The sequence below is a fragment of the Cygnus olor genome, chromosome 12 (assembly GCF_009769625.2).
Source record: "Cygnus olor isolate bCygOlo1 chromosome 12, bCygOlo1.pri.v2, whole genome shotgun sequence".
NCBI classification, from domain to species: Eukaryota; Metazoa; Chordata; class Aves; order Anseriformes; family Anatidae; genus Cygnus; species Cygnus olor.
Genome location: NC_049180.1, coordinates 9,714,839 through 9,730,917, shown reverse-complemented (window position 1 = coordinate 9,730,917; position 16,079 = coordinate 9,714,839). Strand labels below are relative to the sequence as shown.

Genomic DNA, 16,079 nt, shown 5'->3' with positions numbered 1-16,079 from the left:
ATGATGGGAAAAAATGAAGAAACAAACAAAAAATCAACTTTCCAATGAAAGGAAAGGGAAGATGAATAAAGAAGTTTGGGGAATAGAAGAAGTTTGGGGAAAACTGCATTCAAGACAGAAAATGCCCAGTGACTGTTTTCAAAAGAAGCTTAAAAACTGTGGCTCAGACCTTGCTCTCAGGGCACAGTGCCAATGAAGTGGCCAAATGGCTACGTGTGTTTGATACCGTTCAACACTTCCCCTTCATCTCCTTACATTCAAAACCACATAGATGGCTAAATATGTGTATTTCAAAGGGGGAATGACAAGAATAGAGGAAACATACTGGCAGCATGACAGGAAGTGGACTCCACATAATGGAGGTTTTAATAGTTAGATTTAAGAAGGGTGAAAAAGAGGAGTGACAGTGCCTGAAAGATAAAATCAGCCTGAATAAAAATTTACCTATGAATTATAGCTATATCAAATATATAGTTAAGTATATACACAGTATTTGATGTCCTCCCCCATTGTTTTTTTTTCTTTTTGAGGCAAAAATTAAGTTTTCCTTAAAGCTAGAGCAACACTGCTGGATATACGTATACCAGATCATTCTGTAATCCTGATGACTGTTGATATTGGCTACCTCCAATGACAGCAACACACATTTGGACAACTTGCTGTGTGCCTTCTTTATTTAATACATACGAATGCGTCAGATGTGCCATTGCCTATTAACAAAATAAGACAGAAATACAATCAGTTTGGATACAAGCTGCTCACCCTAGAGCCTTTGGAGTACAGAAGACAGGAGCAGATGAAGTGTTAAAACATTCATCACCCCCAGGCTTGTCTACACCTCAGGTTCTTGAGAGTATCTAGTTTATCCAGACAGCTCATCTCTCTTCTTACATTGCCATTACTAATGCTGCCAGTTTCCAAATCAGAGTTATAATAAGGTGATATCTGCTCTTTATGTACGAATTAAAGTCATTTATAATGAATCCAAAAACTGCACAAAAATACTTTAAATGTAAATATAAACACGAGCGGGTACTGCAACATCAAACATCAAAAAACAGACTCATTCCAGATTTTTTTCACTTTTTAGTACTTTATTTGAACAAAAAAGTGACTGCCTACAGTTTTTGATTGACAATATAAATTTCAAATTTTATATTCTCAAATGTTTACTTGCAAACACAAGAGCTTGACTAAAACATGGAAAAGAACAGTTAAAAGAGGGCCAAGAGGAAAGAAGGTTTTCCTTTGGAATGACAGGCAAAGTGGTGCAGAAAAAGAGGAACTGGGTACCTGGTCCCTAGGAGTTTCCCAGCCTTCACCTGTCATTTTTTGCTGGGACTCATCCCTAACTTTTAAAGCTGCTTTATGGCAGAACTCCAGAACAAGGGACTACATTTTTGAACTGAGTCTGAAAGAGTAATTCTTGTAATTTGTGGCTTGAACATTTGAAACCATATGATTGTAGCAGTTAGCAAGAACAGAACGAGCCCTACTAAATATTCCAACAGTCACTGAGACCTCAACAGAAGGAAGGATTTACTGTGACAGAACAAACACAAAGCCTGAGAAAAAGTGAACTTTAGAGGAGGTGCTGTACATGGGAAAAAAAAAAAAAAAAAAAAAAGAGGAAGCACTGGAGTGCATCACAATGTCATCGGCAAAGTATATAACCCTAGGTTGTAATTGCACTGTTGTATATTTTGTTCCAGTGGATAAATAGTAGTAAAGGTACTAAAGAGCAGCAGGATAAGTGTAATGTAACAGCTTCTGTGAGGTAACCGATACTGGAAAAGTGCACACATTCAGGGGCCTCTCTTGTTGGAATTTACTTACAAGTGTTGGTTTGAAACGCTTAAAGATGAAAAATTTTGTCTTTTTGGTATGATCTGTACTGATCCTATATGGAATGACTTCCGTGACAGAAGTACACGGACACAGCTGACTCCGGCTTTTCCTGTCAGAATACATTTTCTTTTCAGTTGAGCAGCGGAGGGCGCCTCTCCTCAGCCTCCGGCCGGACGAGGCAGACCCCCCGTGCCCACCGGAGCGCTTCCGCCTGCGGGCTTCGGCGCCAGCACGCCGGGACGCTCAGTGACGACCCCAGCCCACAACCGGACCCGCCGATGTCTCCCCTCACCCCCGCCCCGTCACCGCCTCCGCGGGCCGCCTCCCGCCGCTCGGCCGCGCCTGCGCATCGCGGTAGCGGGCCGCCATGGCGCAGCCGGGTCGGGCCAGCCTGAAGGAGCAGCGATACGACCGGCAGCTCAGGTAGCGCCGCGCCCACACGGCCTCCGCGGGGCTCGGCCTCGGCCCTGCCTCGCCCCGCTTCTCGCAGCGGCCTGCAGCCGCTCCGGCGGCCCCGTTAGAGCGGCCGCGGCCCCTCAGCAGGCGAGGGGCGGCCGCCAGGGACGTGCCCGCGGAGGGCAGGGGGCTGAGGCGGGGCTTGGGGTTCGAGGCGGGTGCCCGTCCCGCCGCCGTGCTGCCGAGGGAGCCTTCGTCCCGGCCCCGGGGAGCAGGCAGAAAGGAACCGAGTGGGCTGGGGAAAGGGCGGCTGGGGCTGGAACCAGCCCAGTCCGGGGGCGTGGCGAGCCTGGGTGGGTGTAATTCCCTGTGCCTTGCACGCGTCTGGAAATCTCACAGAGGTTTTAATGCCTCCTCTCTGTCTTCAGGAAGTTTTCTGCATGTGAAGAGAGTAAAATCCCGGCCCCTATGAGGTCGGGGGGGTTGTGAGTCAGGACAGCGGAGCCACGGTTTCAGCCTGAGGATTATTGATGTTTTAAGTGCGTTGCCTAACCAAGCAACTCCTCCAGGCTGTTCGCCAAGCTGCCTGTACATTTCTGTGCCTTGCACCCTCTCAGATTATAGAATTACCTCATTTATAGTGAAACTTACAAAAAAAGCATTCATTAAGTACATCATTTATAGTGAAACTTAGGAAAAAGCATTCAGTTTTAGTTTTTTTCTCCCAAGGACAAACTTTGCTTAAGGAGTGTTTTGACCCATTGTGTTTTTTAAAAAACTAAGTATGTTGCAGTAGGAAAAGGTGTGTACGTTTGTCTGGTGCAGAGTGTAAGGACAGAGAAAATGAATCAGCAATAAATTAGATTTGTTCTTTAGACAGTTTGAGGTCTGAAAGAAAGTTTATTTTACTTGATGCTAGTTAGCCCTTCTCAACGGCAAATGGAAAATAGTATGCTAGCCTCCACTTGTGATCGTTCAATTCTTTTTTCTTTTTTTTATAATCACTTTACTATGGAGAATTAAACACAGAGTGCTTCTGTTTTTATCCCAATATAGATTGTGGGGTGATCATGGACAAGAAGCTTTAGAATCTGCCCATGTTTGTGTGATAAATGCAACAGCCACAGGAACTGAAATACTCAAAAACTTGGTGCTACCAGGTAAGTAAATGTTAGTTCTATATTTGTGTTGTAGTATAGCTGATAGTAAGTTCATAATGCCTAGTTATTCACAGTATTTTTTTTTTTCCTCCAAGGTATTGGTTCATTTACAATTGTGGATGGAAATCGGGTCTCTGGAGAAGATGTTGGAAATAAGTAGGTTTGTTACTGGCTTCTTAAACAAATTGAGAACTAGCAGAATTCCCTAAGTAGTTTCATCTCCATGCTTTTAAAGTTACATAAAATTCTTCATAATGCTAAACCTCCATATTTTGCTCCAAGTCTTCTTTTTCTTTGATGTTTGTGATGTATACAGCATATGTGATCAGCAGTTTGATGTTAGCTGAGTTTTGCTTTTTTTCTTTAGCTGCTGTTATTGTACCTTACAGATCTATTTGCTTCATATGTCCAGTTTATAAAGGCAATGGTCTGCTCAGTATAAAAATATTTTTTAATAACTTGTTTGCTGTCCCTGAGACGTGAGTAAGATTTGCTTGCATTTCAGCATGGTTAAAGTTATTTTCCTTAGTGGCATAACAGTTGTGGTGACAAAATGTTATTTTTCATTAGTTTACCATTGTGAAACTATGACTGATATTTCCTTAGCTTCCATAGCTTTGAAAGGTGTGCAGCTGGGGATAGGATAAGAAACTTATTACAGATTAACAAATTACTTTTGATCTGTAATAATTTTAGATAACTTTCTCTTACAGTTCGGGTACATACCCCAAAATATCTGTCTACTTGCCGGGTTAAATGTGGGGTAAGGATATTCTGTTACACGAAGAAATGAGTACTAATGGCTCTTTAATGAGCCTAGTGAAAATGAATCTGTAGTATGATCCTGGCTTCTAGAGGAGTTTGGCATGTCTTATTTTTCAGATTGGTGGCTCAGGTAGTGAAAATTTTCCTTAACAAACTGATCATGAGGAGAATATAATAAAGCAGGGAGGAGGAAAGCAGATTTAAAGGGGAAGTTTTTTTTTTTTTTAATATGAGAGTCAACAACATAGTCTGCACTACAGAAGGTAGCTTCATGTTGTTTTTTTCAAAATGTTTTTTTTTTTTTCTTTTCAGTTTTTTTCTACAAAAAAGCCATATTGGTCAGGTAAGGATGTAATAAATGTCATTTTAGGTATATTGAAAGAATGAATGGATTGAGTATGTACTCAAATGTAGTGTTGTAATTAATGCCCAAAACATATGTATAGGTTAAAATCCCTATATTCTTTAATTAAGAGATTAATGTTTCATTCATTGTAAGTGAGAAGAAAAGCTCAGTTCTGTCAAGACTGAATGAAAAAAATAACAGGATCTGGTTAAGAATATCGTCGGAAGTGTAAAGTGGAAGAGAATTGCAGTTGTTGGAGTAAGGCTCAGAACAGAGGGGTGAAGGAGCAGGGGGCAAGGAGGAATCACCCGGACAGAAGAATACAAAAAGCACGAGTAACTCCTAAAAGTTCTCGAACGAACCTGGAAATTAATAAATAGCCATCACATAACTTTTGTTTTAAAAGCATTACTAAAAATAGTCTTAAACAATTGTCTGCTGTTATGGGATTTATTTTTTTTTTTGCAAACAAGGCATGGAATATCTTAGCTTATGAAGAAGTCTGTTTACCATTTATTATATGTAGTACTGATATAAACTGAGTTTCAAGAAGTTAAATAACATCTTTGTTGTTCCAAAACAGAGTCGCGCCCAGAGTGCCACTGAGCTTTTGCAGGAATTGAATAACGATGTTTCTGGAAACTTTGTGGAAGAGGTCTGTCTTAAAGTATTTTATAGATTTTTTTTTCCTTTACTTTACATTGTGAAGACTGTGAAATGATAACTACGTGTTGTGTTTGTAGTAATGCAGTTTAAATAGCTTTGTGATAAAATGACATTTGAAGATGTTAATTTATTTGATAAAAGTCAATTTTAAGTATTATTTTGAAATTTCATTATAATACGGTAGATTTCACTGAACATTTTACATTCAGTGTTGAAAAGACTTTATCAGAAATTTTTGTCATGTTTCCTGACATACTTTTCTCTACTGTTCAGAGTCCAGAAAAACTTCTAGACAATGACCCTTCCTTTTTCAATCGGTTTAACTTAGTGGTTGCAACACAACTACCAGAAAGGTAAAGAATCACTTCAAATTGTTTCTTTTGTCTTCATTCAGTGGTAAAAGCAGGTTTCAACTGCAGCTATGTTCTTGCAGGAAAAAATAGGCAAAACAAAACTCTTCCATTGTGAAGGAAAGTTATAATAAATGACTGTATTTTTCAATGGACCTTTCTATATGTTGATATTTAGTTGCAGATCTTGTTCAGATCCTTGACTGACTTTTAGGTGCTTTCTGCTGTTTGTGTCAACTACTCTTATGTAGTGGAAATTGTTTCTGGTCCAAAGTTGCTATAACAGTTATTCCAATTATGTAAAACCTAACAGATAGCAGGGTCTGTGATACCTTTGGATTTTTGCAAATGTATTTTGTCATTTACATTTTGTTGTTTATCATATCACTCGCTCTGTTTTACCTACATAATAATATTGCATAGATAAACTTCAATAAGACCCGATGTTCTTGAATTTTTTTAACCTGTGGTCTCTCATGCTGCCTTCCAATAAAAAATACAACTGAAAAATGACAGTTCTCATAGCATCAAAATGCTTGGGGGAGAAGAGCATGCTTCTGTTACTGTAGACAGGCTTCCTCCACAGGGGAAAGAGGTTGCTGGATAGATGAATTGTTTTATCTTGCTTTTGCAAGGAAGTAGCTGTTCATACTTAACTCATTCCCCTCCCACCCCCTGCCTGCTTACGTAAAAGCAATAGGAATTAAGAACCGACCGGTTTCTTAGTAAAGTGATCCTTGCATGCACGCATTTGGGAATTAAAAGCATTTCTTATGTGCTATTTAAAAACCTCTGATTTAAATTGCCTCTACCAGAAGTTACGTTTGTCTGCAATAAACATATCTAACTTGTTTTCTTCTTTCACAACTCACTGAAAAATTTTCTACTTAATTAACATTCAGAGCATTGGAACAATAGAGTTAAATACGAGTAAGACAATGGATAAACATATGACCAGTCTATGTTAAATTCATGTGTAAAATTACTCTCCGTCAGAAGTTTGATCACGTGCTTAAAATCATAATAATGATAGTGGAATACTCTCGTAGAAAACTTCTTATACAAGTAACTTGTACAAGAGTTAACTTTGCGGCTATTGTTCTATTATATATCTGAAAAAAAAAAAACATATTTTTCCTTACAGTACGTTGCTACGTTTAGCTGAACTTCTCTGGAATTCTAATGTTCCTCTGCTGGTCTGTAGGACTTATGGGCTGGTTGGTTACATGAGAGTCATCATCAAAGAACATCCAGGTTAGATTTATTTATTTTTTTTGAGATCAAGATTTTTCTAAAAAGTGTAAAGCTTCTAAATGTAATGTCACTTATTTCAACTTTATTTTGTGAGGTATTTAGTATCTCCTAAGTCTTCTACGGTTTGCAGTTCCTCACCAGCATTCTTTGAAAAATGCATAGAAACTATGGACTGCAACAGATAGTATTGGAGGTTATCTTCTGACATTAAACTTAGCCTACATGAAACACTTTGAGAATCTAACAGTTAAACAAGCAGGTGATGCACTATGTTTGGTATATAGCTGTGTTTTGAGGGCTGGGCATAAAGCTGAAATGCATCGTATAACTTCTTTTGCAGTTGTTGAATCTCATCCTGACAATGCATTGGAAGATCTGAGACTGGACAAGCCATTTCCAGAACTGAGCGAACACATTCAGTCTTATGACTTGGATCATATGGACAAAAAGGTTGGTATGTGGTTTACACTATGGTCTCTAAGACAGGTGCAGACACAAAACGGATTCTATGAAAATGCCTCTTAGCAGATGACTTTTTTGGTGATGCATCTCATCTGAGCAGAGGCAACAGGAGAATCAGTCACGAGGTACTGCTTTTGGCCCAGATATTACAGTCTGTATTTCAATCTTAAGCAAGGGGGAAGGTCTTAAGAATACTGAAGGACAATTTGTCTTTAGATTGATTTCTCCTCTACCCCCCTCCTCCCGTTCTTTATGATCAATTACTGCTTTACTGCTGCAGAGCTTTGCGATGTGGATATTTGTACATGATGTTAAGTTGTGCTTCAGAAAAATACGGGAGAACTTGGCTCATCTACACTTGTCTTAAAGCAGAGGAATAACAATTTGTTTTTTAGAATTTAGAGGATGTTATTTCAGAATCAAAATCCAGAACATGTCCAGTGTTGTAAAATAGTAGAAAGGATGTTACAAGTTTATAATGAAAATAAGTTCTTAATTCGTTTCCTGTTTTTATCTCTTCTAAACTTGACAACAATTTCTCTGCTTTTCAATTACAGGACCATAGCCACACTCCATGGATTGTGATTGTAGCCAAGTATCTAACAAAATGGTTCAACGAGGTATGTTGCAAAACAGGATAAGGAATCAGTTTGTCGTTGTTACTACTACTACAGAGTTGTCTTTTCTAAACCAGATTATTATTTTGGCAATATGTGCAAAACAAAACAAGATGGAAGCATAAAAATATTACTAAGTGAAATACAAATGAATGTATGTGAACCTTAACAGACTCCTAAAGTTCAACAGTATGAACACCACGAGTTTAGTAGATATTTTTAAGACAAACTCTTTTTGTGTTTTTAAATTTAGAAAAGTGATCAGTTGCCTAAGAGTTACAAAGAAAAAGAAGCCTTCAGACAACTGATTCGGCAAGGTAATACCTCCTAAGAGTCTTTTTTTTTTTTTTTTAATACTGGCAGAAATATATAAGGCAATATTTGAAAAATAATCAGAAGTTCTCTCAGGGTTAAGTTAAAAAAAATTTGCTGACATATACAATGTGATTCTTCTGCTACATGATAACTTCATACAGATGGATCTTAAGAACCCTAATTTGCTTATAAATACATCTTGACGGTGTTCCATACTATTCACTGTTTAAGATACAGTATGTTTTCATTTGAATGGGAGGAGAGGCACTGAGAAAATTCTGTTGAAAATGCTAATTATCAACATTGAAAATGTGATAAAGAGGGCAGTGAGTGGCTTTTGATGCTGACTTACTAACCGGAAGTATTTAGTTGGTCAGTTGGCCCATCAAATTGTTGGTAGTTGTTGCAGTCCTAAATGACTAGTCAAGAGAGAGATCATGTAGGCTACTGAATATAGTGTAGTCCGTGAACAGACTTCATTTATTCAGATTTTTAAATTTAATACCTCTTGCAGTTGCTAAAATTGAGACTTTTTTGAGATCTAGAAATATATTGTCTTAAATGGTTGTATAATTAAAACTTTACAGTTTTGGAATATCATCATTTAAAGATGACCTGTGTGCAAGCTGCTTCTAAGAGTGGTTCTGTCGTTTTCATCCCTAGTTTATGTTAGGGAACTGATCTGCTTGAAAAATAGTGATTAGCTTTGGTGAAGTTTTTAGTGGAGTCCTTTTCCTGATTGGAATTGCTGTATGAGTTCAAAAGCATAATGGGGCACCTTAGCGTAAGTGGCTCACATGCACGCACACACATAGAAAGATTGGGTGTGGGAAGGAGAGTTAAATTGCTTTTTAGTTTTATCAGTATATCTTGGTGATAATCCATTTTTTGTTGATGTGTCATTATGCCACAGACAGATCCAAAACCAATCTGTTCTGTTGGTAAGACCTAAATGATGAGACGTAATTCAGGGAATTGTGGTGTGTGTGTTTTTTGTTTTTTTTCCTTCAATAAGGTATCTTAAAGAATGAAAATGGGATCCCAGAAGATGAGGAAAACTTTGAAGAAGCTATAAAAAATGTGAACTCAGCATTAAGTACTACAAAGGTGAAATAAACATTTATATGATATGCTTAAAGAAATTTCAAACACCTTATTTTTTCAGAACATACTCACTTTTAGGATGAATTCTGTTGCAACATCGATATTTAATTAAAATGGCATTAGTACAACCTGAAAATTGAAATTAAGTGCAATAAAATAGACCTAGACTAGGTGGCACTGTAGCTTATGAAAACTCCTAATTTTGCTTGTTCATGCAAGGAAGCTCCGTTTCCTTCATGATGACTTTAATTTAAGGATAGAATGAGTCAGCAACCAGAGTTCATTAGCAGTGTATTGCTGTCTTAAACTTTTACACTTTAATTCGTGGAGGAAAATCCAGTAGGTGGCCTGGTATAATTACACAAAATTAGTAGTCATGAGCGTGGATGATGTCCGATTTAAATACATTGCTAGGAGAAAGAGAGTGCTTGAAGTTATGCTATATTGAAGCTGCTCACTGCAGCATTTATTGCGTATAGAAATTGGGCTGCAAAAGACTTCTGACTCAGGAAATTCAGTACTTTCCTCTTGGAGAAGTTATATGATATTCCTTTCATAAACTTATCAAGCCTAAAAATATTAGAAGTGAGGTTTTCATTGTTGCCTGTATCTAATCCTGCAGTAGTAACTCACGGTTTAAAATTTACCTTAATCTGTCATCCATGATAAGCTGCAAAAGCTATGTGGAGTCAAATCACATTCTGTCAATCTTCATAGGTTACATTCCATTTTTATTTCAACTGTGCTGATACTTGTTTGGACATTCAAGCCTACCAAGAAGGCAGCAGGTAAAATTTTGTGCTGGCATCTGAGCTACTGTAGTAGCTTTCTATAGTCCGCTTTCCAGGATATTACTGATTTATTTTGATTTGTGCCAGACTCTGAACTGCAGCAGTTAAGGAGTCACTCTCACTTTTGCAGCCTCCTCTTCACTTTCTAATTTTTTTTGGCTGCTCTGCCTCTCCTAGGTAGGATGGGCAGCTGCAACTGTTAATACCTTGCGCTGATGGTGCGACCACTCTTTGTTTTTAAACTCTTCCACGTAGAAGATATAAATATGGAAAAATTGTTTGTAATGATCTTGATCAGAAGTAGGTGTCTTGTTCTCATGCAGTGATTTTTTTGAATGTGTCTGAGAAGCACTGACTGCCAAAGGTTCAAGCAATATGTTAGTACCAAACTCTGAGATCACTTGGGTTGGATCTCCAGTGTAATGAGTATTGATGTAATTCAAGAAGTTAAGTCAAGTAAATAAACCCAATTTATTTTTTCCATAGATTCCAAGATGTATTGAAGCAATTTTTAATGATGATTGCTGCACAAATCTCACAGAGCAGGTAATGAGTAATTAAAGGTAAGAGTTAATTGTAGAAAAAGCATTACAAATAACATGGTATACATAACTTTATTGTTCATTTGCAGTCACCCTCCTTCTGGGTTTTGGTTCGAGCTCTGAAGGAGTTTGTGGCAAATGAGGGGCAAGGAAGCTTACCTGTCCGGGGCACTATTCCTGATATGATAGCAGACTCCAATAAATTTATCAGATTGCAAAATGTGTAAGTATCCATTTTTTCTCGAAAAGCAACTAATGATACTAAAGGGTGATGATTTCAGACCTGTGTTCAAAAAAAAAAAAAGGGGGGGATGAAGAGCAGCTGGGGAAGCCCTGCAGACTGGGCCTACCTGCTCCTGTCTGCAGCAAATGTTATCTGCTGTATGGAACCAGGGCCCGACTCTTTCATATGTGCCAGTTTCCTGAGGCTAGGTAATAACAGATCACGTTTCTTCATTTCAAATCTAATAAAGATGTTCCTGCAGACAGTAGATCCCATAGTCTAGCTACTGCAGTCCGGAACATTTGCTTAAAGTAGATCACTGATTAAACACAGCCTCTTTTTTTTTCCTCAATATGATTGTCAGCCTGGTTACAGAAATTCTAATTTCCTAGATAACTGTTTCCTAGATAATTAATTCTAAATATGTAATTCTAATAAATCTCATTTGAAGGCATCACTCAGTAGGTAAGCAAGGGCAACGACTTGGTGATTGAATATTAACTATAAATACTAAGCAGCATCAGCATGGATCAAGATTTTAGGAAGGCCGTCTTTGAAGGCATGTATCCTCACCATAAACTTACTATTCCTGTGCATCATGGATATTACGTAAATTATTGGGCCAAGAAGACTTTATTACATTGTACTGTATCTTCAGAAACTCTTAAAATACTTCATGCCCAATAAAGGATGCGTAGCTGCTGTTCTCATACTTTACTTAATCTTCTTCCAACTGTTTGTAATAGTGTTTTTTTTATACGAACTGGTTTCTAGAATATTTATGCATGTAGCTTGTAAGCCGTTAATTTAGTGAACAGCTCAGTCCTGCTGAGTAGTCATACAGGAATATAAGTGCATTCATGATCTTCAGATAGCTTGTTTTCATTCATGGTGCATGTATCTTATAATATAAAACAGGAGGAAATGGATTTCTCTGTGAAGTCTAAGATGATAATTCTATGCTGTAATTAAGAATATTTTATTATTGACAGGTACCGTGAAAAAGCGAAGAAGGATATTTCTGCTGTGGGTAACCATGCTGCTAAATTGTTACAATCCCTAGGCAAGGTAATTACAAATGTAGGCCGCTTCTGATAGGGCAGAAATACTTTTTCCTGACATTCTGTAAAGAAATAAGCCAAGAGATGGATATGAAAAGAGAGCTTAATTATCTCATTCCCTTAAGTTCTAATGAGATACAATATTTGTGGTCTGTTCTATTTATCACTTTTGATTTGGTCATATAAAATAAAAGCAAAATACATAAACAGCTATATTATTTACAATTTTAAGATAGCCCTTTTTACAAGAATGAGTAGTTAATATCACAATGAGTGTATTAGTATACCTGAAAACATGAATTGTCTGCTCATTGTATTGTACTGGAACCAGTGTATTTTCTGTTCTAGGCACCTGAGTCAATTTCAGAAAGAGAACTGAAATTACTTTGTGAGTATGCTTGGATTCTATTGCAGTGTTTTGCACATGATGAAATACTAAACAAACAAACAAAAAACTTCCGAATGATAACGTAGCTATTAATTGGTAGGTCAGTAGTTGAACTTTCCAGCCATGTGCTTAGCCGTTGCATTCATCATCTTTAGTGTAGAGAACAAGCTCAGCATCTTTCAAAAGTGAGTCTGTAAAGGTTGGCTTTAGAAAAAGATGGAATATTTTTTTCAGGTCCAAACAACAGGTAGTAGATAGCCTCTACTCTCTGTAATTATTGCCTAGCCTCTACTTTCTGTAATTATTACCTAATCACTGTTGTACATTCTGTGATGCAGACTTCCGAGTGTAGGCTTCGTACACTTCTTGTAGTCTGAAAAGGTAAAACAATGATTCAGGGAATAGTACTGCTTATGGCAGTTATGTGTTATGGATATATTCATGTGTCTATGGAGCAGCCTGAGTAAGTCTCCTCACAACTGGAGAGCTTTCCTGTAAGCACGTAGCCAAGAACATGCTGTATTTACATATCACTTGCTGGAATTTTTAAGCATCTCTTAGAAGTTACTAATTTGTTTTGAGTGCCAGGTTGTAGGTGCACATTGGGTTGGTTCATTGCCGTGATAGTGGAGGAGAACCTTTATTTGTTCATGGATGTAGTTAAAATATTAATTGAGAATATGTGAGATAGTGGTAGATATGGTGGAAGATGGAGAATCTGTTCATTTACAGCAGAAGCTGATGGCTGTAACTGATGAATTGCTGTAAAAGAGATGCACACGCTGTGAGCTGTTACACGTAGCTGTTAGATAACACAACAGTTATGCTTAGAATGTGGAAGCAAATAAGCACAAAGTATTTCTGCAAATATATAGACCTAAGTGTAGTCTGATAGATGTTATCACTGAGCTACAAGAAGAAACGGATTCAAGACAAACTCATCATTGTATTGTTTAACAATGTTTTACAGATCAGAGATAAGATTTATAGATTTAGTAATTGATGATGCGTTCAAGTCAGTAATGCTCGTCTTTCTGCATTTTCTGCTTAGGCAGCAACTCAGCTTTTCTTCGAGTAGTGAGGTGTAGATCTCTGTCTGAAGAGTATGGTTTAAACACTTTTAACAAGGATGAAATAAGTAAGTACTCCTTTATGGTGTGTACTTTAACTGTGTTTTCAACTTGAATGGTTTTGTGATCAGAAAGAATTGCATGTTAAATATATTATTTCATTGTGCAGTTTTATAATTTGGCATCAGTTAGAATTATGTTTTTGTTAACTGTAGGATGTTGATTTCATTTTGATTTTTGAAAGTTCAAAAATGAAGTTACAGAGTAATGCATATTTAATTTTTTCCATTTTTTTTGGTAGCACATACATAAAACATTGTCTTTCTTTAAACTTCTCTTTTTGTACCCCTGTTATTTCTGACAGAACTGGAAAGGTGCTTTCACCTGACCAAAGATTTGATAATAATTATCTTGGCCTCTCTCAGTTTAGGTTTTCAGTATGTGAATAAAGGGAAAACTAGTTACTTAACACTTTTTTTTTGAATCTGCATAAATTAAAAAAAAAAAAAAAAGCTGGAAATAATTTTTATCATCACAACTTGTTTAAATGAAGCTCATACAAGTTCTCTAAATGTTTTGGACAAAATGTATACACATTTATAAATGAAATGTATATAGTTTGTATAAGTATACATTTGGGAATATTGATAACTTCGGTAAAAGCTCCTTGAATTAGCTGATAGTATCTTTTGAGACTTAGGTAGTTAATTTTTAGGAAGACTACTAAACTGTCTTAAGGGATTTAAGACCTGTTTTATAATTAGTCATAATTAAATGTATGAAGCATGCATTTCAAAGCCCAAAATTACAGCTAACAAATATCCCATTTAACATAGCAGCTGTCAGTTGAAATGTGAGTATCTTCACTGAACGGAAATTATATCAAACGTACAAAACAGTTTTGTCATGCGCTCTGGAGTCAAAATCAACTATCTGCTAGATCAGTCATTTACATTCTCGGTGGCAAGCTTTCTTAACAACAGAAAAAAAATCTAAGGATTTTACAGTTTAAGTACACGGGGAAATACTTGATTTCAAGTAATTCAAACACTTTATTTTTCCCTTTAATCTGTACCTGCTAACCACTTCTTCTCTATTTTCAGTTTCCAATATGGATAACCCAGACAGTGAAGTAGTGCTGTACTTGATGCTACGGGCTGTTGATAGATTTTATAAGCAGCATGGTAGATATCCAGGTATGTTAATATCAGTTGTCATCATAAGAGGTACGAAAATTCAATAGTTATTACAATACTAGTTACAAACTCCATATATAACATTTGTTGTGTTTTTGTTTCCTTATTAACGCAACTTCAACAATGCAAAAATTAAAGAGATTATTTGGGGGGGAATTTGGATAAATTGATACCACTGAAATGCGTTGCATGGGTTATGAGTTAATTCAACTATGCTGCAGTTTGTCATTATCATGAGTAGGATCAACAGAATTATTAAATATTATCTATTGCTATTAGTCTAATATATTAGTCTGCTTAGAATTTTTTTTTCAGAAGAAAAATAATTAATTTTGAATGTGGTGTTAAAGCTACATGATGAAACAGTTTGATTTATTTTCCAGGTGTCTACAATTATCAGGTAGAAGATGATATTGGAAAACTGAAATCATGCCTTACAAGTTTCTTACAAGAACATGGATTGTCTGTAGTGGTGAAAGATGACTATGTTCATGAATTGTAAGTAAAATGTCGTAAGAGTCACTTTGTAAAACTGACCTGGAAATACTAACTGTTACTTTGCTGTCTAGTTGTCGCTATGGAGCTGCTGAGCCACATGCTATTGCTGCCTTCATGGGAGGTAAGAATGCTATTGTGTTTCCATATCTAACAAAGCAATCTGCAGTTGTACCTGCTTGAGTCAGAATCTTGCTGTTTTAATGACTTGGTATTGTCAGAGCAAAGACTGTAATTGTAGACCGTTGTCTAATATGTAACAAAATTCTCCAGTTGTGGCTCCTCCTAGCAAGGGTTTAAAGTCAGTAAAAGAAACCAAGTAAACTTAAATAATCCCAGTAGGTTGTGTTTAAAAAAAAAAAAAAAAAGTTTGAAAGAGGCTTATATAAAAGAATACCTATAGTAATTTTAAAAGGGAATATTTACAATAATATTGAATATATTACATTATTTTAAAGGAAAATGCGTACCATGATAATTTTAGGTTAACTAATGGTTAAATGTAATTAATCTTGACTGCTTACAATTTAATTGTGTGTAGATATGTGCACAGAGAAATTATATATAGTAAAGCGTATCTAAAGCTAGATTTGAGGCTTTTGAAGTAACAGCTTTCAGAGCCTCTTCTATATTTGGAAGTACTGAAAGACTTTTTTTTACTAGGAGTTGCAGCGAGCACTTCCCCAGCAATCCCAATGTATACAGTTCTAGATAAAGAACATGCTTTTTTTACTGGATTTAAAGTATCACTTGCTAACTATATTACCTTATTTTATAGGAGCTGCTGCTCAGGAGGTCATTAAAGTCATTACAGGACAATTCGTAATTTTTAATAACACCTATATTTACAGTGGAATGTCACAGACTTCAGCAACTTTCCAGCTGTAGAATAACCATCTCGCATTTGTTGCCACCAGGCTGTGCTGCTGTGTTCTGTAAATACTGTGGTGGTTTGCCACTGACTGGACTGTTCTGTATTACCTGCAAAATTAAAGTTCTTTTGTTTGTAATGATTTTATCTGTTTTTTTT

The 16,079-nt window shown here is 36.7% G+C and overlaps 1 protein-coding gene across 1 annotated transcript; it reads left to right on the top strand.

The window, feature by feature from the left end:
* Positions 1-1,967: 1,967 nt before the first annotated feature.
* Positions 1,968-16,059, top strand: NAE1 (NEDD8 activating enzyme E1 subunit 1). Its single transcript, XM_040571204.1, has 20 exons — positions 1,968-2,271; positions 3,301-3,404; positions 3,500-3,560; positions 4,482-4,512; positions 5,099-5,170; positions 5,455-5,534; positions 6,676-6,785; positions 7,126-7,235; positions 7,805-7,867; positions 8,118-8,181; positions 9,195-9,286; positions 10,561-10,620; positions 10,706-10,839; positions 11,832-11,907; positions 12,249-12,288; positions 13,340-13,426; positions 14,462-14,554; positions 14,938-15,052; positions 15,124-15,173; positions 15,828-16,059. Exons 1-20 carry the CDS (start codon positions 2,216-2,218, stop codon positions 15,935-15,937), a joined length of 1,608 nt encoding a protein of 535 aa, XP_040427138.1. The 5' UTR covers positions 1,968-2,215; the 3' UTR covers positions 15,938-16,059.
* Positions 16,060-16,079: the final 20 nt, after the last annotated feature.